At 54.4% G+C, this 25,565-nt stretch overlaps 2 protein-coding genes across 2 annotated transcripts in view; one reads left to right on the top strand and one right to left on the bottom strand.

The window, feature by feature from the left end:
* TMEM141 (transmembrane protein 141) overlaps nt 1-25,565 on the top strand; it is a 39,819-nt gene that overhangs the window by 2,081 nt on the left and 12,173 nt on the right. Inside the window, exon 5 of the mRNA XM_077189217.1 lies at nt 9,124-25,565. This exon is cut by the window's right edge and continues 12,173 nt beyond it. Coding sequence (XP_077045332.1) covers nt 9,124-9,137 — 14 coding nt within the window. The 3' untranslated portion in view covers nt 9,138-25,565. The remainder of the gene's footprint in view (nt 1-9,123) is intronic.
* ENTPD2 (ectonucleoside triphosphate diphosphohydrolase 2) lies at nt 1,141-12,342 on the bottom strand. Its single transcript, XM_054646278.2, has 9 exons — nt 12,205-12,342; nt 6,366-6,483; nt 5,724-5,874; nt 4,940-5,099; nt 4,620-4,847; nt 4,035-4,301; nt 3,725-3,844; nt 3,313-3,447; nt 1,141-2,302 (listed from the first exon to the last, which is right to left on the bottom strand). The coding sequence occupies exons 1-9, from the start codon at nt 12,313-12,315 to the stop codon at nt 2,102-2,104; spliced, it is 1,491 nt and encodes a 496-aa protein (XP_054502253.2). The 5' UTR covers nt 12,316-12,342; the 3' UTR covers nt 1,141-2,101.

Here is a 25,565-nt window from a genome sequence, read left to right as displayed (position 1 = left end):
TTGCCCATCCAGATCCATAACTGCTCGGCAAGGTAATGGTACTGTCTCGAATCCCATGCACACAGTGGGGCATGTGGGGTTTTTCCATGTCAGACTCCAAGTCTTGACTAGGTCAATTGTCTGCTTTTGGTGGACGTCCAGCTCTGATTCAGCTGCAGCTGAATTTCTTAGAAGAGGAAACTCAGCCTGAATTCTGGGAGCTGCCCAGGTTCTTAGAGCAGTGTTTCAGCTTCAGGAACCAGTAGTGCCTTCTCCATATGAGATACATAGACAGGCCCTGAACATCACCACAGGAGGGAGTCCCTGTGCTGAGGAGATGAGCTTGGGGAGGAAGCTGGGCTTGGAGGTTCACAGCATCCTCTCAACTGGAATCAGGTTTGCTCTGTGCAGAGAGATGGGGAGCAGCCAGTGGAAGAGCTGAAAGCAAAGTGCTGCAGGGAACAGGTGTGTTAAGTCAAGCATGGTATTCCAGCTGGAGCAGGGAAGGGTGTTGGGAAGTGAGCAAACCCACGGAGCAGAGTTGGTGCTGCCAACAGGAGCAAAGAGGGCAGTGAGAAACTGCAGCTCCCTGCAGCCATTCCTCTTTAGTGTTCAGGGAACGTGCAGGGCAGGGGAAGGCTTCCGAAAGGATTGGAGAGCTTGGACCAGTCCCATGCAGCTGCTGAGCACTGCAATGTGTGTCCTGGTGTCTGAGCTGCCAGTGACTGCAGCAGCAAATGTGAGCTGCTTTGCTGCTGCCCTTGAGCACCAGAGCTGGGCCCTGGCAGTGGAGGCTGCTGGCAGGTTGTTTTTCTGGGGGCTGTGGCAGTGAGGGACAGCTTGAGCTGCCTGCTTCTGGCTTTGGGGTGACTGTACCTCCAGCATTGGGGAAGCACGAGCTTGGTGACTGGCTGGCTGCAGCTCCTCCACCTCCAATGGGTCTGGGTCTGGTGTGAGGTTTCCAGCCCACCTTGGTCTATTTGAGGTCATCTCCAGGCTGGTAGAGTCCACAGAGCTGTGACGGTGTCTCAGCACTGGACAGGCTGCAAGGGCTGAGACCTTTGTGCGGAGGCCGGCCTGTGGATGTGGCTGAGGGGTTCTGCCCCCATGGGACAGACAGGCTGAACTGCCTGTTGCTGATCACAAGCCACTGAGCCATAGTAGTGGTTACAAAGGTTTATTTCAGATTATTTAAAAAAAAATCAAGCAAAACCAAACCTTCTTTATGTTTGTACATCCCTGTTCTTACTCAATTGGAAATGAAGGTGCATCCTTCTAGCTGCCTGGTGTGGGGTGATGCCAGGCTCAAATCTCAGTGCAGAGCAAAGCCCCACGGTGTGGGAGCCTGTTGGCTCTGTGCCAGCATGGCCATGCACTACAGAGCTGCAGGAACCAGGGTGTGCGGGAGTCTTTGGATGTGGCAAAGACAAGTCTAGCATAGGAACCATGGGGGTAGTGAAGGCATTATGTCTGGTTGTTGAAGTGGGACCTGGAAGCTGCCATCTTCCCACATGTGGTTGTTTCTAAGTCCTTACCCAAAGCTGAGGTCAATGGCCAAGGAAAAGACCTTACCTTCAGCAAGGTCACTGGGGTTTGTACATCAGACAGAAAGACAACATGAGCTTCAGGTGATGCCCAGAGCTCCCCAGGAGGCAGGGCTGATGCTTCAGGGACAGGCGAGCAAGGTTGGCGGTTGGCTATAAGGACTAGTGTAAGTAATATTCCCCATGCATACACATACATATGAAAATTAATCCTGTTGTTGCTTGGGCTCATTGGCTCAGTTCAGCTCAGCTCTGGTGGCAGAAAGATGCCCTAGCTCTGAATGTCCCATTTCCAAGCCTGCTCCAGGGTCCATCCCTGAGTAGTGCAGGGAAACATTTAAGCCCTTCTCCCACAGGGCCAGTGATCGTCTTCTTCCTTTCCCACAGCTAGAGGGCAAAGGGAAGGCAAAAGGACACAGCTAATCTTCTGGGATGGTGTCAGGTTTTGGAGGAGGACATTGCTGCTGAGCACTGCAATGCTGCTGAGCACTTGCCACATCCCAAGCATTCAGAGCATGGAACCTCCAGCAGGTAGGATGGTGCTGGTCCTGCAGATATGGCCCACCCTGTCCCTGCCATCAGATTATGCTGGACTTGCTGTGCCGGAGCAGGCAGATAGCAGTCACCAGGGATGTCAGGGTGGTGACCACGAAGAGCAGGATGAGGAGGACCCAGTAATTGTACAGCATGCTTTTGTGGGAGGAGGGCTTCTCTGCCGGGATCATGTTGGTGAGGTTCAGCATGTAGCCCAGGGCCCAGCCAATGGAGGTTTCTCCTGCCTGTGGAAACAGCATGGCATGGTCACCATCCAGCCAGCCCAGCTGCATGGGCCTCAGGAGACCATGGAATCATGGAATCACTGAAGTTGGAAAAGACAACTAAGATCATGGAGTCCAACCAGTAACACCAGCACTGCCAAGGCCACCACTAAACCATGTCTCCCAAGTGTCACATCTGCACATGTTCTAAATCCCGCCAGGGATGGTAACTACCCCATCCGTGGGCAGCCTGTTCCAATGCCTGACCACACTTTCCATGAAGTAATTTTTCCTAAAATATAACCGAAACTTCCCCTGGCACAATTTGAGGCCATTTCCTTGTCCTGTGACATGTTAACCTGTGAGAAGAGACCAACCCCCGCCTGGGTACAACCTCTTGTCAGGGTGTTATAGAGAGTGAGAAGGTCCCCCTTGAGCTTCCTTTTCTCCAGGCTGAGTTCCCCCAGCTCTTTCAGCTGCTCCTTGTAAGACTTGTGCTCCAGACCCTTCTGGGACAGCTTCAGTGTCAGCCCAAAAGAGAAGAGTGTGGGGGAAGCCGCAGCCCCCTTGAGCCTCTGCTTGCCCACAGGTCCAGCCAGCCCAGGGACAGAGCAGTGACCATCTTGTGGAGAACTGAGCTCATCCCCTGGGAGTAAAACCTTGTATGCTCAGGCCAGTCCTGATCTCCTTGCACATCCCATAGCGTGTGCAGACAAAAGTACCTCCTGCCCTGAGGTAACTTCCCAAAAAGCCTCAGCAAAGCATTGTTTGGGATGGCTGGCATCTTGAGAGCCAAGGAAGGGCTGAAGGACCTGATCCCATGACCACCCCAATAGCCAGCTCAGCTCATTTGTTTCCATCCCCTGGGAGATCCCTCCAAAACCTGAGAGTTCCATCCTGCCCCTGTTCACTGAGATCTTCCTTTATTCTGCTTTGCTCTTTTTCCATGAGGGATCATCTCTCCTGCAGGGTTCTTTGGCCTAACTCCAAAGAGATCCCGTGGGATGGGGATGGATTTTGGTGCTACCCACCTTCTTCTGGAAGGCAATGTTGGGGAAGGAGTGGTTGTTGAAGCTGTAGCCTTTGGTGGTGAGCAAATACACAAATGTGCTGACAGCACAGTAATCTGGCAGCCTCTTCTCCAGCTTTGGGGCTTTCAGGAGCAGCTGGGTGGGATGCACAGAGGAAAAGAGAAGAGAGGTCAAGCCAGCAATGGCCAGGCTTGTGTCTGTGGCCTGAAGCTCAGGGTGTTTACATCTGTGAGGCCAAGGCTACCCCTACCCACCTGAGCCCTCTCCCAGTCCCATGTAGGAGCCATCAATTGCCTTCCCCCTACTCCATTGGTGCCAGGAAACCCCGTGACCTCCAAGGGCTTCTCTCAAAGCCTGGGTGATACCCCACATGAAGCAGCCCCCTTCTTCCCATGATGCCCAGGGAGCCCACCTCACTCCAGCTGGTGGCACAGATGGTCTCTGCAGCATCCTTCAGGTTGTTGGGCAGGTGCACGGGTCTTCCCATCACAGTCTGTATGAAATCCACTGTGTAGAAGAAGGCAGAGAAGGCCTGATGGAGGGAAAGGAGCAGCTGTGAGACAGGCCCGGAGTAAACTCTGATCATGAGCAGACACTCTGGCCAATGTGGTGGGCACCAGAAACTGCTGTTGCAGAGCTGGAGGTCTGATTTTGCTGCCACATGATGCTGGGGAGCTGCCCGGCCAGCAGCCGAGTCACCACCCTCCTCTTAGGGGACTTACAATGAAGTTTCCTGAAATCTTCGGCTGGAAAACACCATCAAAGGAGCAGTGGGAGAAGGAGCAGTTGGTGAAGTCAAAGAGCTTGCTGACATGCAGAGTGCAGAGGTTCCCATTCCCAGTGCCGACCAAGGTAACAGTGGTGTTGAGGGCAAGGCTTGGTCTCTCCTTCTCCGTGCAGGGGCTGTCATAGATGGTGCTCAACAACAGGCTCTTGTTGTAGCCCATAGGCCAGCAGGGATGGGAGACAGTTTCTTGGTAGCGCTCAGCCTGCCAGAGGAGGGACACAGGGGGTGCATGAGCTGTGCATAGCACAGCTTCCCCAGAGCTTGAGCAGCCAGACACAGAGCAGTTGACAAAAGTGTCTCAAAATGGCTTGGAGTGTCTTGGCTCTAGCCAAGAGCTGCATCACCTAATGGAGATAGTGGGAGAAAGCCCTGGGAACACAGGAAAGTGTTGGGGGCAAAACCGAAGTTGGCTGGTAAAGGTGTGCAGCTGGTCCAGGGCTGAGGGACAGTGTAAACACGGAGGTGAGGGGGCAGCTGTGGGGTCATGACAGCCAGCATCCACATCAAGCACACACTATACCTGGAGGAACTTGGAGAGCAGCCTCTTGAGGACCTGGTCCCTCCCATAGCAGAGGAAGCTGTGTGTGTACACTTTGTATGCCTGGCCATACAGTTTCAGCATCACCTCATTTCTGGGGTTTTCAATCGTGTCCCTGGTTTCAAAGGTGATCTGTGTGGAAGCACCTCCAAAGTCCATGGCCCCCAGGGTCTTCTTCTGAGGGTGGATCCATTCTCCGAGCCATCCACGCTGAGCCAAGGAGGACAAGAGCAGGCATAAGCATATGAGGAGCTGCCCAGCCACCACAGCCATCCCACTGGATGTCACTATCCTCTGCTCACCTTGATGAAGTTCTCCAGGAGATAGTTTGTAGTGACCCAGCCAAAGACCCCTTCCTCTTCCCCTGACAGGATCTTTGCTCCCCGGAAATCAAAGGGGTACGTCCTCAGTGTGGCTGCTACAGCTCTGAGGACAGCGTCCGACGCCTGTGGGTCCGCAATGCTGTGGGCCGAGTGAGAGGGAGGAGTGACAGACCTGTGCCACAGTGCTGCAGAGCCCTCCCTGTCCCAACGGCCCTTGAAGGCCAGCACTGCCATAGCAGGGCCCAAGAGGAGAGGTGAGCCCTTGCCTGGGTACTCATAGGCATGTCCCAAAAAACCACTAGCTAATTCCCCTTGTCTCTGCTGGAGGAGGCAGGTAGCAGGAATGAAGTGTGCTCCTCACTGCTGGGACAATGGAATCCATCCTGCCTGGGCTGAGTGAGGGGAGCACAACTCCTCCCCCATGTGCTTTTTGAGGGGTGTTTATTCTCACTGTGTCCCATCAGGCTGGCAGTGGGTGCAAGGGATTTTCCTCCTAGCATCCAAAAAGTCTGGGTGGGTTATCCTGGTGCTGGCCCCTCCACCAGCCCCCACTAGCACTGTGCTGGCTGTGCCCTGTAGAGTATATCCTGCTCTGAAAGGCAGGACCACTTCTGCAGGGGACACAGCACTGGGCAGGTCGGTGGTCAAGAGCTTTGCCCAGCAAAAGGGCAACACTTCAGCCATCCTTCCCCACCTCCACCCCTGCTGTGTGTAGCAAGCTGGCATGTTAGACTGGCACAACAGGGCCCCCCTGAGCACTCACTTGAGCAGACGCATGCCAGCCGTGGCACCCAGGTAAAGCGGCGTGCCTGCATGCTTCTCCTTGGGCACATCTCTCAGGGCCTGGTTCAGGCAGTGCTCCAGGCTTGTCCCAGCCGCCAGCGGGTTTGAGCTGTAGCTGGAGATGCCAGGACCTGTGAAGAGGAAAAAGCATTGCTCCCTGCTGGTGAGGGGATGATGCTCAGTGGGAAAATGCCTGGTGAGCAGCTTTGCCCCTTTCAGGCTGTCCAAAAGGCAGTTTTCTGTAGGCGTGGAGCCATCCAGGGTCCAGCCACATCTCTCTGCCCACGCTGCATCCTCTGCTGGCTGACAGTCTGGGAAAGGTTGATAAATGGAGAGTGAAAGACTGACCCTGGCTCCTCACTGGGCTAGGCAGGGAGCTTGGATTGTTCTCTGGTGGTTCAGTACCTGCCAGGAAAGGACAAACCAAAGCATGCACAGCTGCAGGCCTTGGGGGGAGTTGGGGGACATTTTAGGAATAGAGCTGAACCCTTTAGAACATGTCACTACACTGGTGAATACAGAGGGAGGCAGCTGGGCATGGCAGGGGCACTCACACCATGCTGCCCTGCCACAGGGATGCAACAGACACGGCCACCAGCCCCGGACCTGGGCAAGCCCTTACCCTCCACATCACACATGCTGTGCTCGCTGACCACCCCGGTGTCATTCTCCTTGTCTGCAGGCCACTTGTAGATGAACATGGCGGTGTGGGAGGACCCAGCGTCCAGCACGATGCCGTACTGCAGGGGGAAGGCAGTGGGTCAGGCCTGGAGGCTGAAGGTCCCCTGGGTTCTCCAGCCCTTACCAAGGGAAGGCACTGGGGCTCAGTGCACAACCCGTCCACACTCCGACCCTCAGTCCACACTCCCACCCTGTCAGTGCCCAGCAGCTCTGCAGTATCATCTGGCAGAGGCAGGCTTTGCCCAGCCCAGCCTGGCACTGCCGGGCCCACACCTGCCCAAAGAGGGCACTGCCTGGCATGTGACTGGGAGTGGGATACTGGCCATTCTGGAATGCTATTTGGAACAGCACAGGGACTCTAGCTTTTTGGGTAAAGGGACCCCGTTGAGTGCAGCTCAGGGGCTCTTCCCCCACTGCAGGTTATCATCACTCCTGGCTGCCTGCTGAGCCATGCTAGCCAGTCCCTGGGACTGGTGGTGGAGAGAGACACCTGAAATGGCTCCTTGGGATGCTCTTGGCCAAAGAAGGGCAGCCAGGCCCTTCGTCCCTCCTGCCCTTGTATGGCTTGGCTATTCTCTGGCTATAAATAACCCTGCTCCTCCTGCCAAACAAGGTTACCCAGCTCCCAGGGAGGGGACACCATACATGCTGCCTGCAGCACCCCTGGGCGTAGCCCTCTGCCTGACCCCTGCTGCCCATGGTCTCAGGGTTGCCCATGCTGGCCCCCACTGTGACACCTCAGGGCTGTGAGTATGGGGGAAAGCAAGGCAGGACCCAGAACCACCCCAGCTGAGCATCTCTGGGGTGAATCCATCTAAGGCTTAAACCTCCTATGAGTCTCTGTCTGCTCCTGCCCTACCCAGATTCAGTACAGCCAAGGGCTGGAGTAGGCAGCTCCTCTCCCTGCCCAGAAGCCACCCCAGCCCTGCCTGCCATGGGTGCCCCATGCTACCCCTGTCCCTATCACCTGGTTTTCACCAGCTCAGGCAACAGAAGTGTCAAGGACACCCGAGGTCCCCACTTATAGGTAGCCTCAATTACACCATGAACCCATAGCCCTGCACCAGTGGTACCTCCTGCTCCCTCAGAGGACCATCTCACATAGGTGACCCTCCCAGACTCACCCAGTGATTTGCTCATGCCCTGTGCCAAAAACTACAAGCCAGCAGAGAATCCCCCTCTGTGGCCAGGCTGGAGCAGTGGAGTAGCTTCAGCTCCTGACAAACACTGCAGAGAGGAGGAAAGAGGCTGACAACTCCCCCCAACACCTCTCCCCAGCCTCCTGAGCTGGGTACTGGGGTGAGTTTTCCAGGCAGGCTTAGAGGGCTCTCAACACCCTCTTTGCCCAGCGTGTGGCATCCCAGTCTGTTCTTGACAGAGCAACCTCTGCCTTGCCTTGCCTCCCTGGGATCCTGTCACCCCTGTATCCCCAGATGAGCAGTCACTGACCAAGCACAGGAGAGTCTGAGGAGGGTCCAGCCCTACGGGACCCCCTCTGTCCACCTCAGTGACACATGTGCCCGCGCCCTCTGTAGTCACCATGCAGATGTCTCCGATTTGCTCACAAGGCACTGCATTACCCCAGATATCACCTGGAGTGACACTAGCAGGAGCAGGGTGACAAGACTGTCCCCATCAGGAAAGCATCGGTAGGTCATCCCCAAACTTGGGGCTAAGCACAGCCAACACCCCCTAGGAGTAGTCTCCAGTGCGGAGATGCCATGGAGGGGCTGAAGTCTACAGGGAGGGACAAGGCTGGAGACAGGGATATCTACAGGGTGGCAAGGGCTGAGAGATACTGTAGTATGAAACAATAAGGATGACCTGCAGTGCCAGGGATACCTGGTGCCACCCACCAGGAGTGGGGTCAGCCTGGGAGGGCGATGCTGGGGATGCCAGACTCACCCCATGGCAGGAAGGGACGTGGCCACATGGCTGGCTCTAGGGTGAGCAGGAGGAGACCCACCACCCATGACAGGAGGAAGGCTGTTTCCCAGGGTTTCTTCCTGCATTCAGCAGGGCTGACTTGGCTGTGCCCCACTTCCCACCCCATGGAGAGCTGGTACCAGGATGTATGCATGGGGGTACATACCTGGAGTGGAGTTGCACATGTAAAGAGATGCACAAATGTATGTGCACGTGTGCATGTGGTCTACATGCTGCAGGAGTGTGCATGTTTGTGTGTGGGTGCATGGGCATACAACGGAGTGTGCAACTTTAGGTGTGGATGCTTACACTATGTGCATGCAGACCGCACGGGTGAGGTCTGCATGCACATAGGTGCGCCAATGTGTGTGCACATGGGTGCATGTGTCCGTGCACACATGCATTTAGGAGGGGTATGTGCATAGGTGTACATGGGCACACATACCATTGCGTGCCCAGGGAAGTGCAGGCAATGAGAGGCAGCACGAAGCCTACACCCAGAGTAAGCCCCACACAGACGTGACATGTTGGGGTGACAGCTGGGGCAGGATGCAGAACTGGCTGCGCATGTAGGCACATCCTAGTGCCCTTTGCTGCCAACACCTGTGGGTCGGGGTGGGGGTATCTCCTCTTGGACCCCCAGTGCATTACCACCAAGTGTGGAGTGGTGGGTGAGGTGCATCCTGTGGGTCCCCCAGCCTTGGCGGTGACAACAGCAGCACTTGGCCTGGCTGAGGTAAGGTGCTGCAACACGATGGTGCTTGCCTCTGCAGAGAGTGCCTGGTGAACTGCTACCACAGCTCACCCCACAGCCACCCCAGCAGGAGACGAGTCACCGCAGCCTCGTGCCAGCCCCTCCTGAGGGCACAGGATTTTGCACCCGAGCTTGTCCCTGTGGAGAAGACATCCTTGCCTGGGAGTGGTAAGCAGCGGTGAGAATCGTGTGCATGGTGCACAAAGGCACCGAGGCAGACATGGGCAGCCTAGTATGTTCCCAGTGATGAAGAAATGTCATCTCCTCCAGTCCCAAGGGTACCTCATGCCTCCAGCATTCACACAGAAATCATGAATGGGATAACCTACAGTGGTGTGCAATGGTGCCAGTCCCTGGCCCCAGATCCTGTCCCTGTCTTAGCTTCTGTCCCGGCCTAGAGCCTGGGCTTGGGCATCAGAGCCACTGCATTCCCCAGAGCAGAGTGTGCTGCTGTGTGGGTCTGAGTCACGGCTGAGCCATGGACATGGGCGGGTAGGCTTCAGGGGCCCTACAGGTGGGAAGCCCCAGGAGGGAGAATAAAAGCCCACCCCAATAGTGATTTGCAGCATGAGTGCAGCCCTCAGCTCTGCCAGCTGAGCTGCCCTGTGCCTGCTAATAAGTACACTGCAAATGAGGGCTGGGGAGACACAGGGATGCCCTGGCGCACTCCCACACCAGCACCTGGCTCCCATCACCCCTCCCCTCTCATCTGCCTTGGCATGTTTGCCTACTGGCACCCAGGGCTTTGGCAGGGCCTCATGCATGTGGGACAGTCCCCACCACCAGCATCTCCTGGTAACACAGGGATTTTTCTAGCAGAACCCTCTGACAAGACCCTGGTGATGCTGCAGGCAGGGGGGACACAGAGAGGTCTCCATTGTGGCCCCACACTGGGACAGTTTTCCAATGCCAGCCCTATCTCTGCTGCCTCCTAGGTCACCCATGGTCCCAAGGGCTCTGCCCCAATGCAACATCACTCAGGCCAGCCCCATTCAGGGCTGCTCAGTCCTGAAGCCCCTGCAGAGGGGGCACAGAAGACAGTCATGTTCCCAAAGGCCATGCATGAGTAGTGCTTGGGGCTCCTGATCAGTGTATGGCTCTGCCCAGGGGAGGAGGCAGATGGGGACATTGAGAATGCCCCATGTGCTGCTGCCTGGCAGTGTGCTCCATGGCCATGCCCAGGACTCCAGCCCCCATCCCGCAGGCCCTCCAGGCTGTCCCATGTCGCATGAGGGGCTCATCCCTGGCCTCCCACCGTTCTGCCCTTGTGAAGGGTGGTGAGGTCATGCACCACTCAGGTTTGCAGTGAGATGTAACAGGTTTCCTTCCTGCTGCAGTAGCCACAGCAGCCACAGGACGTAGAAATTGCCAGAGGTACGTTTGCCAAAAGAAGAAAGAAAAGGGCTGTCAAGAGCAGGACGCAGCTCAGGGCAGTCAGGCCGTAACCTCCACTGCAGACCCATGAGGGAAGGATCAGTCCCTCAGCAGCAAGATAACGAATCCTGGGTGGTTTTAGGGCTATATTCCATGCAAAGGAGCTGGAAAGGGAAAATGTGGAGCTGTAGTTCAGCAGTGAACTATCCAGGAGCTAACATGGACTGAGTCAGCAAGGACACATCTTGTCCAGGCCATCAGAAGATGTGCCCAGGGTCTCCCATAGCAGGACCGACCTCTAAATCACACGGGCATCTTTTGGGCTGAGTTAAAATAACACAAAGTTCTGCATTGTCAAAACAGCACTGGGCTTTGTGTGAAAGCAAGTCCTCAGCACCTTCCTGGTGCCAGCCTCATGGGAACAGGCACTGCTGGACACTGAAGCACACACCATGCTGGACCTCATTGCACTTGGCATATCCAGGAGCACTGAGTCCCTGGGCCAGGCCTTGTGCAGAGCAGGGTCAGGACCCAGGTGGGTGTTCAGGAATGCTTGGTCCCAAACTGCAGCAGTGCCTGCAGACTAGAAGGTGCTAGCACTCAGAGGGAGAAAAAGCATCAAAAAAGGCACAAGAAAAAAAGTTTCTGGGAATTAATTTGGTTTAAAACCAAAGGTCCATTTTGGAACCAGGGAGAAGAAAGGTTTTCCAGGCTGATCCAAGTGCTACATATGGGGATCTTGGTACCATTCTAATTCCTTCATGTTCCAAAAGATAAAATCCACTCTGAAATCAGCTCAGAGTATTGCCCAAGATGGCCCAGCATGTGGTAACAGGTGGACAAAAAAGGTGTCACAGAGAGGGAGTTAAAAATTGGTAGTTATACTAAGAGCAAAAAGGGTCATCTTGGCTAAGCCTGCTTGTCTTCATTACATCTGACAAACCCAGAGAGAAGGCAGCAGCACATCTGGCATGCAGGCTGGCTCAGAAAGTTTCCAAGTAAATTGCTTGGGATGAGAAAAACGGGGTTTTAGATGAAATACTTTTCAGGACAAGAGCCTGGGACTATTTTAAAACAAAAGACTTGTCCTACAAAGGGAGCGCTTGGCCAAAAAGAAATTGTTCAGGAACCTCTTTCATCATCCGAATTTACGACAAAAAAAGGGGAAAAAAAAGCAGCTTGTATTCAAAGGAAAGTGCATTTGTCACCCAGCAGCACTGGCTCAGGCAATGCAGTGGAGCCCGGGGAGATGCTGGGGTGCGCAAGGAAGCCCTGGCCCAGGCAGAGCAGCAGCAGATGCTGACTCGGCTGCTCTGACCTGGGGGGCCGCTATCTTTCAGTGTGTCCAACGGATTCCCCTCCCAAAGCGCACGTCCCAAGGCACAACGCATGGACGGCCGAGGGTCCCGCAGCCGGCGGGTGCCGCAGCGGAGATGCCACGCAGCGGGTCTCGCTACTGGGGCAGCTCCGTCCCTGCGCACCCGGCGGGGGCTGCTCCCTGCGACCCTCCCCGCAGATGAGGGACCCCTCAGCCCTGGCGCCTCCCGTGACGCTGGGGATCCTCAGACGCCGGCGTCTCTCCCCCACCAGTATTCCCGCACACCGAGAATGCCGCACACCGACGGCGTGAGAATGCCCACGGCGGCTCCCCCAGCCCCCGGCAGCCCAGGACCTCCCGGTACCCGCCGCCACTCCGCGCCCAGTCTCCCCGCGCCGCCCCGCTCACCTTGAAGCCCGGCGGGCCCCGTGTGTCCCCAGAGCCGAGGAGGAGGAGGAGGATGCCCAGTAGGCAGCCGAGGGCCAGAAGCAGGAGCAGGGCGGCCAGGCGGCGGGCCATGGCGGAGCCAGGCAGGTGAGCGGCTCGGCAGCGGCGGCGGCGGCTCCTGCCGCTCCTCCCCCGCCTCCTCCTCGCCTGCCTCTCCCGGCTGAGTCACCGCCGCCCCGGCCCACCCGGGCGGGACACCGGGCTCCGTGGCACTGCGCGGGGCGGCCCGGGCTGCGAGTCCTGCGGCTGCCCCGGACCCGCACTCAGATTTTCCTGCCCCCTCCGCCCCGGGACCAGACCGATCTGCCTCCCCCAGGCACGGTTCTTTTGCCCAGGATCAGCACCAGCCCGGCCCCTCAGGCACCGCCCCGGCCCTAGAATCAGCTTTGTCCCTCCAGCATCACCGTTACCAAGAGGGCTCAGCCCAATCTTGTCCCTCCTTCCTGGGTACAGCCTGTGTCCTTGGGATCGGCCCCATCTATCCCTCCGGGCAAGGTCCTTGACCCCAGGCTCAACCCCATCTTGCCCCCTCCCTAGGGCTTAGCCTTTAGATGGTTTCAGTGGGATGTGGGAACATCCTGAGGTGCAGAAAAGTTCCAAGAACCTCTCATCTACAATGATTAACAGCTGTGGTTGCATTCCTGCTTTTAATCATCACAAGAACTTCGTGACAGCCCTGAGGAGCCCAGATGTATATTGAGTCTGTTTTCAATATGGTCACAAGTGAATAATGTGATGCATTTGCATAGGGAGCAGTGAGCCAAAGGAGGTTTGGTTCCTTCCTCTGAGAAGGACATTTGCAGCTTGCTTACACAGTGGGATACAACAGTGAGCAAAATAATAAACAAGGAGAGAAGGCTGGAGGTCACAGCTCCTAGAGCAGCTGGGTTGCAGGCTGCGGATCACAACTTCACACTGAGGGTGTGAGCTGAGGCTCCTCATGCCTGCCTCACTCCTCAATACTTTCTTGAAGCAAGGAGCTTTCCTGCTGCTCACAGCTGACCCATGCACAGCACACATTGCACCATTGCACCTTCTGCAGAGCTCCCTGACCATCACTGTGGTATTGGGGCGCAGAGGTGCTCATGGGGCTAAGCCTTTGCCCAGCGCTTGTGGTGCAGGAGCCTCCAGCCCTGATGCACCACTCCATTGCACAGGTTCTGCAGCTGGAGGTCCCACAAAGGATGAGCTCCAGTGCTGTCCCTACTTTCACCCTGGCAGTGCCCATCACTGTGGAGCAGGGCTTCTCTGCAGGACTGCTGTGAGTCTTTGCAGAGGTTTACCTCCTCACTTCAATTCATTAAGCACTTAACTCTGGAAAATCCGTGTTAATCTATTCCATACATTAATATATTAATTGATGTGAAAAAAATATTTGCTTTTGCTGCTGATTATGGCACAGGAAACCACAGTCCTGTCCCTGAGGCTCAGCACAGCATCATTTCTGCTGCCTTTCTGCCTCCCCAGGCTGACTCTTCTCAAGTTTCTATAGGAAAAATACCTGCCTATTATTGACTCTTTATGCTGCCCATCTCACTTTCTGAGGCAGTTGTCTGCCATCCTGTACAGTGCAATTGCACCAGGGATTATCGCAGAGAGATTTTTCTGGATTGAACTTAATCCCTTTCTCAAACCTCCTGCTTCACTTTTAGATGGACAGGCAATGAGGTCTTCAAAGACTAAAAAGGAACAAAAAAAATCTCTTTTCTGGATGATGGGGAGCAGAAACGGGGTTGGAGGAGTCCTATGGGAGTAGGGATGGTCCCCTTGCACCTCATCCTTCTTCTGCTTTTGGAGACTTTGGAGCAAGTTCCTATCTGTCAGGTGGTCCTTGTTGTGGTGGGACCCATCCTGGGAGATGTGTGTCCTCCATACCTTGGTCTTGCGCAGACTTGGCCATCCTATTCCCGGGCTGTCCATAGGTGGCTTTGAAAGGGGGCTGGCATCCCTTCCCTCCCCAGGGTGGGCTGCTCCTCCTCTTCATGGGGTCACTTTTGCCACCCTCTTTCCAGCCCCAGGGGGATAGGAGCTGAGGTCAGAGGGAGCCTGTGCCATGCCCTGGACAATCACTGGTGTCCCAGGATACTCAACCTCCAGTGCAAACAGGAAGGCACCAAAAGCTTGGACATGCTGGGGTGGAAATACTCCCATTCCCAGGGGAATGTCAGCCAGACAAACACATGTATAGCCAGAGAAATACCCGAATACCCTGTGACAGTATGTTCAGGCGGGGAGCACCCCAACACGGCTGTCTGAGCTCAGCCCAGCCAGGGTCAGGCACTGCCAGCTGCTGCCCCAGTAAGGGGGGTGGGAGGGGTGGGGGGGGCTCATGTCAGTTTTCCTTTCCCATGTAGCCCTGTCAAGGCACCATAGGCTGGAGAGCAGGGCACCAAGGGTGGCAGTGCCTCTGCCCGTGGTGTGTGGGCAGCCCCAGCCACTCACAGGGAACCCAGCTACATCCCTGGGCAGGAGCAGGTGTCTGCACTGAGGCGGCTGCCCCAGGTGGGCAGTGCCTGAGCTCCAGGCACAAGAAAGTTCAGTGTGAAAAAGTGAGGGGCAGGGAAGGCTTTCTTTGCCATGGAAGACAAAGCAGGCAACTTGCTCCAATGGCAGGAGGCGAGAGCAGCCTTGTTTGTCTGAGGAAACAGGGATGTGGATTTTGGGCACTATCAAAGAAAGGCAAGAACAGATGTCACCTCTGCAGGACTTGGGTTGCGAAGCATACAATCTGCCCCAATGAACAGGTTCAATGAACAAACAGCTGTGTGGGGAGCCAGCCCGGCACAGCTGGGTTGCCCTGCCACACTACCACTCTGCTGCCTTTCTACCTGCCACGCTGTCACCTGTCTGCCTGCTACCCTGCTTACCATCTGTCTGCCTGCCAGTGTCTTATCTCTGTCACCTCTGTTGATGTCCACAGCGCTGCTCTCCATACATTCATCCTGCCTTGACCATTCCCAGGGACAGAGGCACGCCGTGAATTTTTAGGGAACTGCTTTGATAGTGGGAGGGACAGATCCACTCAGCATAACCAGATATGAAAATGGCATTGAAACCTGAAATAACCAGACAATCCACCAGGTGCAGGAGCAGGGTTTGCTGTGGGGCAGCAATAAGTTCCCCACAATTTAATGTCAATTTTTCGTTATTATTACAGCCTGTGTCACCACCGTGATGGGGCCACAGTAGCAAGGGACCAGGTTAACCTGCCTGATCTCAGGAGAGATCTCTCAGGAGCCCAAACTCCCTGCTGTGCTGGTGTCTTTGGATCACCCCATACCTGCATAAACACAGAGAGCTTAATCTCAGGTAAAGCTGGATGAGGATGCTGGTCACCAGCATGCCTGAGACACCTGAAGACTCTTGTCTGTATTTCTACATCCCCTGCAGCTGGTGTGGACATGGGCTTCAGCTCTGTGACTCAGGGAGACATGGCCTTCCTCCAAGGAGAGACACAAACTCTCAGGAAAGACAGGACATGCTGGCACCCATCCCAGCTGGGCAGAAAAGCTTGTCCCCACCATGAAGCAGGGGAAACAATCCCTGGGGGCAGAGTGGAATGTGAGTACAAAGAGGAGGTGGAGAGTGTATTAGTCACCCAGCAGTGCAGGGGACCTCCATTTCCCCAGACAAAGGAGAGAGTTTTTCTAATCTATCTCTTCCAACAAAAGGCTCGGAGGTAGGGCCACCTGGGTGAGGGTTGCAGGGTTGAATGAGGGATCAAAGGAGACACTGGAGCAGGAGAAGTAACTCGCTGGTGGCTCTGAGGGGTGGAGTTTGCTGGTTGTGGGACTCAGGGCTTCTCAGTGGCTTTGTAAACCATGAGCACATCTGGGAGCTCTGGTGGGCGGCCCTGCAGCTTCATATGTGGTTGGGGAATAACAGGAAGAACACAATGAGCATGTAGACACTGTAACAGGCTGCGGTCCAAAGGGAGGGGTTAGGGGCGGGGTTCTCTGCTCCCATCTGCGAGCTCCTCAGCAAGTGCAGGGGGCCATTCAATCCAGAAACATTCAACAGTTTTGGGATTGGTCCAGTGCAGGCCAGTCCTGAGCAATGCACAAACAATCCCACAACATACTCCAGAGCTGCTCCAGCACCACGTTGGTCTCAGCCCTGGCAGAAGCCCCAGGGGTCCTGACTTGCTCCTGAGGGAGCACTGGAAGCCAGTGGGGCTCCTCTGCAGAGGCACTGTCCTGGTTTAGGGCAAATTTGGGAGAAAACCTCCAAAAGGGGTTCCCCCAGAAAACAAACCCATACGGCCCCACCCCCTAACCCATTTGGGAAAAATTTCCTCAGAGAGAAGTGGAAAGAACCTGTTTATTTAACAGGCAAAGCACTCCCCAACACAAAAAATGAACAATACCAGACGACAAAACTCAATTGCCCCTCTGAAGAGACGACAAATTCAGAAAGTCTCTCCTGTGGATGCTTGCTCTGTTATCAATCCCTCCGGCACTGGGAAAGGCTGCTGCCCAGAGTAGGCCCCCATAGGCCACAAAATGCAAGCTCTCAGTGCTCCCCAGCTCCCAGTCTGCAGCAGGTTTGAACAGTTCCAAGAAAAGGGAAAGAAAAAGAGACAGTCCAGGGAAAACTCTGCCTCAGCCAGCTAAACCAACTGAAAAGCAAAGGAGCACTCTGTTCTGCTCCGTCAGTGCCTGGACAACACAGTGCAGCACGGAATGTAGGAGCAGTGTTGCTTTTAGAAGAGTGAGTGCAGCCTCTGATAACAAACTCCGTGCTTCTTCTTCTCCCCACCTTTGCTCTCAGAACCAGACTTGAAGGCAGAGAATATAATATCCAGCATTAACAGAACAGATAGCTGAGGATACAAGCATCATAAAGTCACCCTAGGACAGGCACTCAGACCAGGAGCCATCAAGGACAGAGACGGGCTGGCTGGAGGGAAGCCTGTAGCAGCCAGGACATTTGGGACAGCATGAGGCTGCAAAGGTGCTTCCAGAAGGAGCACAGCCCCCATCTGCCTCTGAAGCACAGACCAAGGAATAAGGGCAGGGACTTGCTCCTTTGGTCTCAGGTTGGGCTGAGGCTGCTCACAGGTCCACAGGCTGTGGTCCATGGGAGGAATCCCCCAGCCCTGTTCTCAATCTAGATCCCAACTCCACTCCCATTCCCAATCTCAGCTCTGCCTGGGAGCTGCACTAGAGGCACAGCCAGAGAAAGGAGTGGGAAGCTGCTCCCAGGACTCTCTGACTCCAGTCAGGACCCGGACTGATGTACCCTGGGACTCAGCTGAGGCATCAGGTGTATTTTTCAGCAAGTGCAGGCCAATGCAGACCACTGTGCAAGCCCAGAGGTGCCTCTTCCTCAGGGACCCTCCAGGCAAGGTGAGTCCTGCATCAACCAAAGGACTTGGACATCCAGGCTTCCCCAGCTGCTGGGGCTGACTTCCCAGTATCCTGTTGCCTTGCATGGAGGAATCATAACACTGTGTGGGGTATCAGGAAACCTTCCAGCTGCCTGTCCTGCTGTTGGGTCTGTCCTACATTCCAGCATAGATGTGTGAACCTGGACCCAGAAAGATGCTTTTGCTCAGGGTGCATTTACCCACATCTCCACCTGCATGAAGTTGGAGTCAGACAGGACTGGAATGGAAGCAAGGATCTGTCAGGAATTTCTGGGGATGCCCACACTAAGGCCGCAGCATACACATATGAGGCATTTTGGGGTGTTTTTGAGTCTGCAGCCAGTGAAGTTGAAAATCCAATCAATGTTTACACTGGCAGAGTAAAAAAATAAGGGAATGCAACAACCTCCCTCAGACAGGAGTGAGCTCCTGACTGAGTGCAGCTCCTGCTTCTGCACCCTGTGAGTGGGAGCCCACTGATGTATTCCACCCTCGGCTCCAAGCCCAGATCTTGTCCTCTTAGAGACATTGAAGGTCTGGAAGGATCTTGGTGTATCCAAGGCTATAATCCCCCTCCTGGCAAGGATCTTTGCCTGGAAGGAAAATCAAACCCAAGTACAAATCTCTATTCTTGCCTCACTTTCTAAACCCTTTTTTGTCTCCTGTTTTCCAGGACAGTGTCTGTGTGATGCAAGCCCTGAGGGGGTCCATGGGCAGAGATCCCTGTTGTCCTGGCATTGAACCAGCCAGGAAGTAAGTAGCTTTTACAGAAAAGCCCCATTGGTTTCTCCTGGTTGTTTTGCCCAGAGCTCTCTCCTGCCAGGACAGAGGGTCAGGAAGTATTGAGGCACAGGGCAGCCCCTCAGGCTGACAGCCATGTTCCCACAGCCCTGGCACGACAACTGACGAGCTCTCTCCCCAAGCTTGTGACATGAGCCTGTGGATGCTGGCACAGGACAGGACACCTGCCAGCAGAACATCTGTCCCCTATGCTGTGGCAGGGCAGAGGTGTCCTTGGCACATGGAGGCCCAGGGTCATGGTCACATCCTGTTGGCTCCATGCAGCCACTGCAGGCTCACCTGTCCCTAAGCCTGGTGGGACAGGTTGACTGAACACGAGCAAAGCATGTGACATAAAGGAAGGGACCACCACATGCAGATCCTCCTGGGCAGCCTTGTGGCAAGGGGCTGATCCCCATCCTCAGTGTGAAGGAGTGGATGGTGGTCGGGTGGGGACAGAGCTGGCAGGATGGAGGGGAAAATAATCTTCTACTTGGAATAAAGCAGGGAACTGCTTGTCACTTTTCTTAAACTGGCAAACACTACCCACAGGCTCCAATTCCGAGTGAGAAACCATGTTTTGAACAATCTCAGCTCATCCCCACAAGCATTAATGCGGCTCTGGGGTTTTTGGGGTCTCCCCGACCCCGGCTGCCATGGGTGTCCCAGACAGCAAAGTCCAGCTAAGCACAACCTGTCCAGGCCCCTCATGCAAGCTCCTAGCCGGCAATCTTAGCAAGCCCAGCTCTTAAGTGATTTTAAGAGATCAGCTCTTAAGAGATCAGCTCTTCGGTGATTCGCAGCTCTTTAGTGATTTCAGCTCTTTGCTTGCTAAGTGCCTTTGGCAGACGCAGGGAGAGAGAGGAGAAGGCTGTATGAGGTTCTACAGAGGTGTCTTTATTGGTATCTTCTGTGAAGAGTCCCAGTGACAGCTCTTCTGCCGAACTGGGCAGAAACAGGGGTTTATATAGGACATAGGAGTTTTGGGAAACAGTCCAATAGTAAGGGTCAAGGCAAAAGTGACCCATCGTTTTACAGAGATAACAAGGGTCTGAGGGTGGAAGAGAGGTTTCTTAGGTCCGGTCATCATGACTAGGTATTTCCTGTCTTAGGCAACTGACTGCCAGGGAGGCCTTGCAGGCCCTGAGCCTGCTACAGCACACCAGGTAATGGCCACGGTGAGCAGCTGGGCCATGCAGAGACTGAGACCTTGCCTGGCTTTCAGGGCAACAGACTCACTGAAGCAGCCCATGGCCATCACCACAGACCCATGGAGACCCACAGCAAGAATGAACTCCCTGGGGGAGGTTGAGACACCCAGGCTGTGCCCATTGAGCCCCACCAAAGCATCAGGGGGCTCTGACTGAACAGGGTGCTGTTGGGGGCAGCTGAGAGGCTCTTCTGCTAACCCTGCTACTCATCACCCAGAAGCCTGAAGTGAACACGGCCTTGGGATTCTTGCAATGGTCCGTAAGTGACAAGATGACAGGCAGCAGGGCATGGGGAGGTAGGCCACGTGGGAGTGTCTTCTCTTCCTGAGGTGGGTACAAGCACTATTGTCCACTGTCCGCCAAAACCCAGATCCTTTCTGAAATGAAGTGGTTTCTTATTCCCCAGTTATCTACATTTAACCTGGCTATATGAAAGATTTGTGTCCCTTGAAGTTCCAAACAGAACCTATTACTCCATGCTCAGCTATTGTACTGATCTGCAAGGAGAATTCAAGTAACCTGAAAAGATGTGGTTTGTATAGGCATCTCTGCATCAGCTCTTCTGTGCACTGAATTTGCTCTTTTCCCATTGCTGATGCATGGAGAAATTCTCTGCCCAGAGGTTCCCTCAAATCCCTAGAGTTGTTAGGGAAAAGCAAACATTTTAGGAGGGCTCTGAGCATCTCCCGCTCTCGCACTGTGCCATAGCAGCAAGTTCAGGAGGGAGGAGCATCTCTGTTAGGGCATAAGCCACCTTCCTACTGCTATACTGTAGCTGCAGCTCTCCAGCAGCAAGTCCCAAGCCAACCAGCTGACACTGCTCCAGCACCCCTTTCTTGAGCTCTGGGAAAGGATACAGGAAGGGGTTCCATTTTGCACTGAGTAAAATCATCTTTCTTCCCTCTGATGCTGACAGTTGGCTTGAAGACCAGTATCCCATGGAGGGCTTGATTTGCCAGTGGCAACATTCTGTCCCTCCATACTGCAGCACAGCATTGCAGCGGGAGAAGTTGTCCCGTCCTGTCCTAGGGCTCCTGCAAATCTTTGGCATCAAACTATGCTTGTTTGATCCAAGACCTCATACTGGAAACTCAGCCTGTGGGAATGGAAAGGTCTCTTCTCTTCTTTGGCAGGACTTCAATAAAAAACAGGCTCCCAGTACATCTGGGGATTCCTGGTGTGCCCCCCTGCCATGAGGTGGGGAACACCAAGAAAAGCTGTCCTGCAGCATTCCCTCTCCTCCCTGCCCGACAGTCCTTATGGGGAAAGCTCTGCATCACAGAAACTGTCTGTCTTGTCTGGACTCCTTGTTTTTGCCTGTCTCTTTTCCCATTGTTTTCCATCAGGAGCCACGAGAGCAGCCCCAGCACACTGGCTCAGATCTCCCCACAAGCCTGGAGCAGTCCTTTGTCAATACAGTGACTGTCTTAACAATGCTAAAGTTAAATTTGTGGCCCTGATAATGGATTTTTCTTGTGACAGATGGTCACTGCCTCCATGCAATGGTACACAGCCCGAAGGACACCCCTCCAGCCAGCAGGCTCTTTTCCAATCCTTTACACGTCCCAAAATGCAGCAAGAAATCTCAGGAGAGCCTGAGATTTCCTTTTCTAGAGTTGAGGGCTCCAGCCACGGCTGACACAATGTGCACTGTCTTCCCAACCTTAATCCAAATAACATTTTCCCACCCTCTCCCCACCAACTGGACAGCCAGATCCTTCCCTCCCTATTGGGATTCCGGTGTGCAGCCTCAGCCAGCTGACTGCTGGAGGTCAGGAGACGACTTGAAGCCACCCATGCTGGACCCAGACTGGAAGAGCATCTTTTGTTCCTGGACAAGGACTTCCAGGTGCCACCCTGGTGACAGAGCCAAAAACCAAATGCACTGCCCAGGGGCTCCAGCTCTCAGCTCCTACTGCCCTCGGGAAGTCAGTGCTCACATGCTCCCAAGGCCTCCCAGGACTCCCAGTTGTTGGTGGGGGCAGAGGAGCCCTTCTGAAGGGAGCAGTGAGGATGTCACAGGCTGTTGTTATTCCTGCCTTCGGCTGTCACTGCTCCTGGTACTGGAACAAACCCCTTGTGTCCAGCAGAGCAATGCCAGCATGATGCATAGGCAGGGCAGGTGGTGGCACACTCAAGCGAATGATGGCATAGGCAGTCGATGGCATGGGCAGACAGTGGCACACAGAGCACAGATTCATTTCCCACCACTATGGCAGGGAGGGCAGTGTGAGGTGCCAAAAGCAGCCTGGAATGCTCCTGACTGGCTGCAGGAGTCCTGTTTCAGGGCTGGCAGCAATGGACCTGCTGCAGCATAAGGGCAGGAGAGCGGGTGCTGTGACCCTTTGCAAAGGCTCAGCCAAGGGATCCCTCCCTCTCCCATATTGCCTGTCAGCCCTGGGTGCTTCCTGGCAGCATCCCTCCCTGTTCCTGATGCCCAGACCCTGCAGGATCCCCACCCAAATCTGCTGACATCTGGGCAAATGGAAGAAGATCCTCCCAGCTGCTCAGAGCTCCCACTTTGGGCAAACACTACTGGGACCTTGCTTTCCCGGAGACAATCCCTTAGCATCCACCTCCTGGCAAGCCCTCCAGCAGCCAGACTTTTCTCTTTCCAGCAAAACTGAGGCTCTACAGGGCTGCCCAGAAACAGGGATGAGCTTTGTACAGCTGCAGCAAAATCACCTTTTACTGCTGAGCTAAATCACACCCTGGCCAGGAAATTATTCAGCTTTAATCAATTTATTAATCCCATTTTTTCCCAGATTTAACCCTCCTGCTTCACCACCATTGCCCAACCCTGAGCCTTTTGTATGAACTCTCCTCCTGAATTCCTGGTGCACCCCAGGGGCCCCAGCTATCTTAAGAGCTTTTTCTCAAATAACTCAGAACTCAAAGATGGAAATCAGATTATCCAAAATCCTGACAATGAAAAACCTCTAACATTTATAACTGGCAGAGATTTTCACAGTTATACTTTTCAGGTTTTGGACATATCTGCAGAACTGGACTTTTATTTGTCTTTCAGGAGAAACTCAAGCTTCTGAGCTGATTGTGGGATGCCACCACCTTGAATGTGAGAAAATCATGAGTTGTGGAGATCTTAAAAAGCCCTGGGGAGCTTCACTCCTCCACATACTACCAACCAATGTGACTGATGGGCAGCTGGATGCTCCCAAGGATGCATAGGGATCTCTCCTGCTGCAGAGGGACACCCTCAGACATACCCCAGGTCTGCAGTTACGTATTCCTGTCCCAAAACAGACACATGTCTTTGGGTCTCTTAAGGCCACTTCAGGCAGGTCAGCTGGCTTTGTGCAAACTTCTGGAAACATGAAGAATGTTGCTTCAGCACGAAGCAAGTCTGGGACAGCTCCACAGCCCCCCTGGCACAGCATCACAGTGCTGGGCAGGGTTCCAGTCCATTCTGGAGTCCAGCTCCCTCCTTCACTAACACTGGTCCAGAGGAGGCCACGGAGCTGCTCTGAGGGCTGGAGCCCCTCTGCTCTGAAGCCAGACTGGGACAACTGGGGGTGTTCACCTGGAGAAGAGAAGGCTCCATGGAGATCTCAGTGCCCCTTGCAGGGCCTAAAGGGGCTCCCAGGAGAGCTGGAGAGGGACTTGGGATAAGGGCCTGGAAGTGACAAGGGGGAATAGCCTCAGTGGTTAGATGGGATATTGGGAAGAAATCCTTCCCCTGTTAGGGTGGTGAGGCCCTGGCAAAGGGTGCCCAGAGCAGCTGTGTCTGCCCCCTCCTGCAAGTGTCCAAGGCCAGGTTGGACAGGTCTTGGAACTACCTGGGACAGAGGAAGGTGTCCCTGCCCATGGCCAGGGGTGGAACAAGATGGACTTTAAGGTACCTTGCAACTCAAATGATTCTATGGTTCTGATCTGCAAAATATTTTTAAGAAAAGGTCCCATGAAAAATGTTCTCTGCTGCAGGACAAGAGAGCAATCAGGACCCTCATCTGGGGTGGCACCAGTTAAACTCATCTCTGAGGCTGAAGTAGATTGCAGAGATGATTGAGTCACCAGGAGGGGAAAGGAAATAGAGAACAGCTGTGTTGTTCTCTATTCAGGGATGTTCATCTCTGGGATGATCTCAGGCCTTCGGGGCTGCTAATGCTTCACTCAAGGCCATGGCCCTGCCCTTTTAAGATACATTTGTGCTTTGCTCCCAGGACAAATGGAAAAGAAAAACCTACTCAGGTTCATTTGAAGGAAACTGGCAGTGACCTCTGTGCCTGCAGGGATAGGGCCATGCCTAGGGTGAGCGTGGAAAGGATGCTTGTCCCACCTCCTGCTCTTAGGTTTACAACAGGTGACTTGGATGAAACTACTGAGTGCAAATTTTCCAGTTTCACGTGGATTTTAGTTTTATGTGAGGTGGAAGAACAATCATGGTTTCATGGGTTAATGACAGGTGCTGCAAGGAAACACTACCCTGTTATGGGGAAAAGCTTTCTTTACTGGAGTAATTTCTTTCTGCTCAAAGTCCCTGGGCAGGGTTGAAGTTAAACCCTCAGAAGAGAAACTGTGCATGAGTGTGAAATGGTGAGGTTCAGATCTCAAACTCCCTTGCACCAGGTGCTGGAGCAGCTGCCCAGGTTGGTGTGTCCTCAGGGGAGCTAACATCAACCTAGGTGTGTGAAGCTTCTGTCAGGACAGACATGCTCCTGCCTGGTGTGTATCAACCAGACAAGAGCTGGGCAGAGGCTGCTGTGGATGGGCATCCACATCCCGCTTCCAGTGCATCCCCCTTCTGCTCTAGCCTGGTCCCCATCCTGCCAGAGGGCCATTGTGTCCTTGGGACTGCATTGGCAAGGTTTGGGCAGTGGGGGTCTGTAGAGTGCCTTAGTGAGACAGCACCAGAAGCTGTCCCTGTGTTGGACCCACTACCACCCAAAGCTGAGCCTGCCAGCAGTGAATGGGGGGGGTCCTCTGGGATAATGTTTTTAAGAAAGAGTAAAAACCACTGCACAGTCCTGCAGATCCTAGTTCAGTGGAGAGGGAGGGGAGGAGGTGCTCCAGGTGTCAGAACAGAGACTACCTGCAGCCCATGGGGATGACCATGAAGAGACAGCTGTGCTCCTGAAACCTATGGAGGTCCATGGTGGAGCAGATACCGACCTGCAGCCTGTGGTAGATCCCACATCTCTGCCTTCCCATGGCACAAGCCTGCTCAGCCTCTGAGGGCTGGTTTGAGCACCAAACTGGTGCTGGGAGCCTGCTTGACTGCCACTGTCTCCTACCCTCACCTTGTCATGCAGGAAGACTTTATGCATCTTGCTAAAGGATTCAGCTTCCATTTCCAACACATCTCTCTTTGGAAGTGAGCCCCAACATCAGCAATGTCAGTTCTTCTGTGGTTTGGAGGGGTACACAGTCAAAGCAGGACTTCCCTAACCCAGGGTCAAGAAGAGCTGCCAGGAAGCTGCCACATCCCAGCCACTTCCAGCCCAAGGCATGGAGTGCTTGAGCCCTGTGCCAGGCTGCAGGTGCTGCTCAGGCTCCTCTCAGTAATCTGCCAGGACCATCACTCCTGAGAGGCAGGGAGAGGATAGACACCTGGTTCTGTGGCTCAGCAGTGGGTTGCTGCACGAGGACAAATGTTTCCAGTATTTGGAATAACTCAGGTCTCCTGACAATCACTGGACTGCTCACCAGGGGACCAGGCACTTGCTTAGGCTCCTAGCAGTAGCTTTAAGCTTTCAGGTGATATCTTTACAGGCTCAAGTTCCACTTGCTTAAAAAAAAAGTCAGAATCCAGCTGGAGCCAGTGCCAACCACATTCCTGGCAGCCACATTCCTGGCTGGCACACATTGCTCTCCGAGATAAGCCTGGAAGCAGCCAGCAGTAACACAGATGTGATATTCCCACCATGCCCTCCTGCCACCCAGTGGTGTCCATGAATGAGGAAGGTATCAGCAAGCATATGGGATACTTTCTTTGAGCCCTCTCC

The sequence above is a fragment of the Agelaius phoeniceus genome, chromosome 21, assembly GCF_051311805.1.
Source record: "Agelaius phoeniceus isolate bAgePho1 chromosome 21, bAgePho1.hap1, whole genome shotgun sequence".
Classification (NCBI taxonomy): domain Eukaryota; kingdom Metazoa; phylum Chordata; class Aves; order Passeriformes; family Icteridae; genus Agelaius; species Agelaius phoeniceus.
This window is presented reverse-complemented; position numbering and strand designations above follow the sequence as displayed.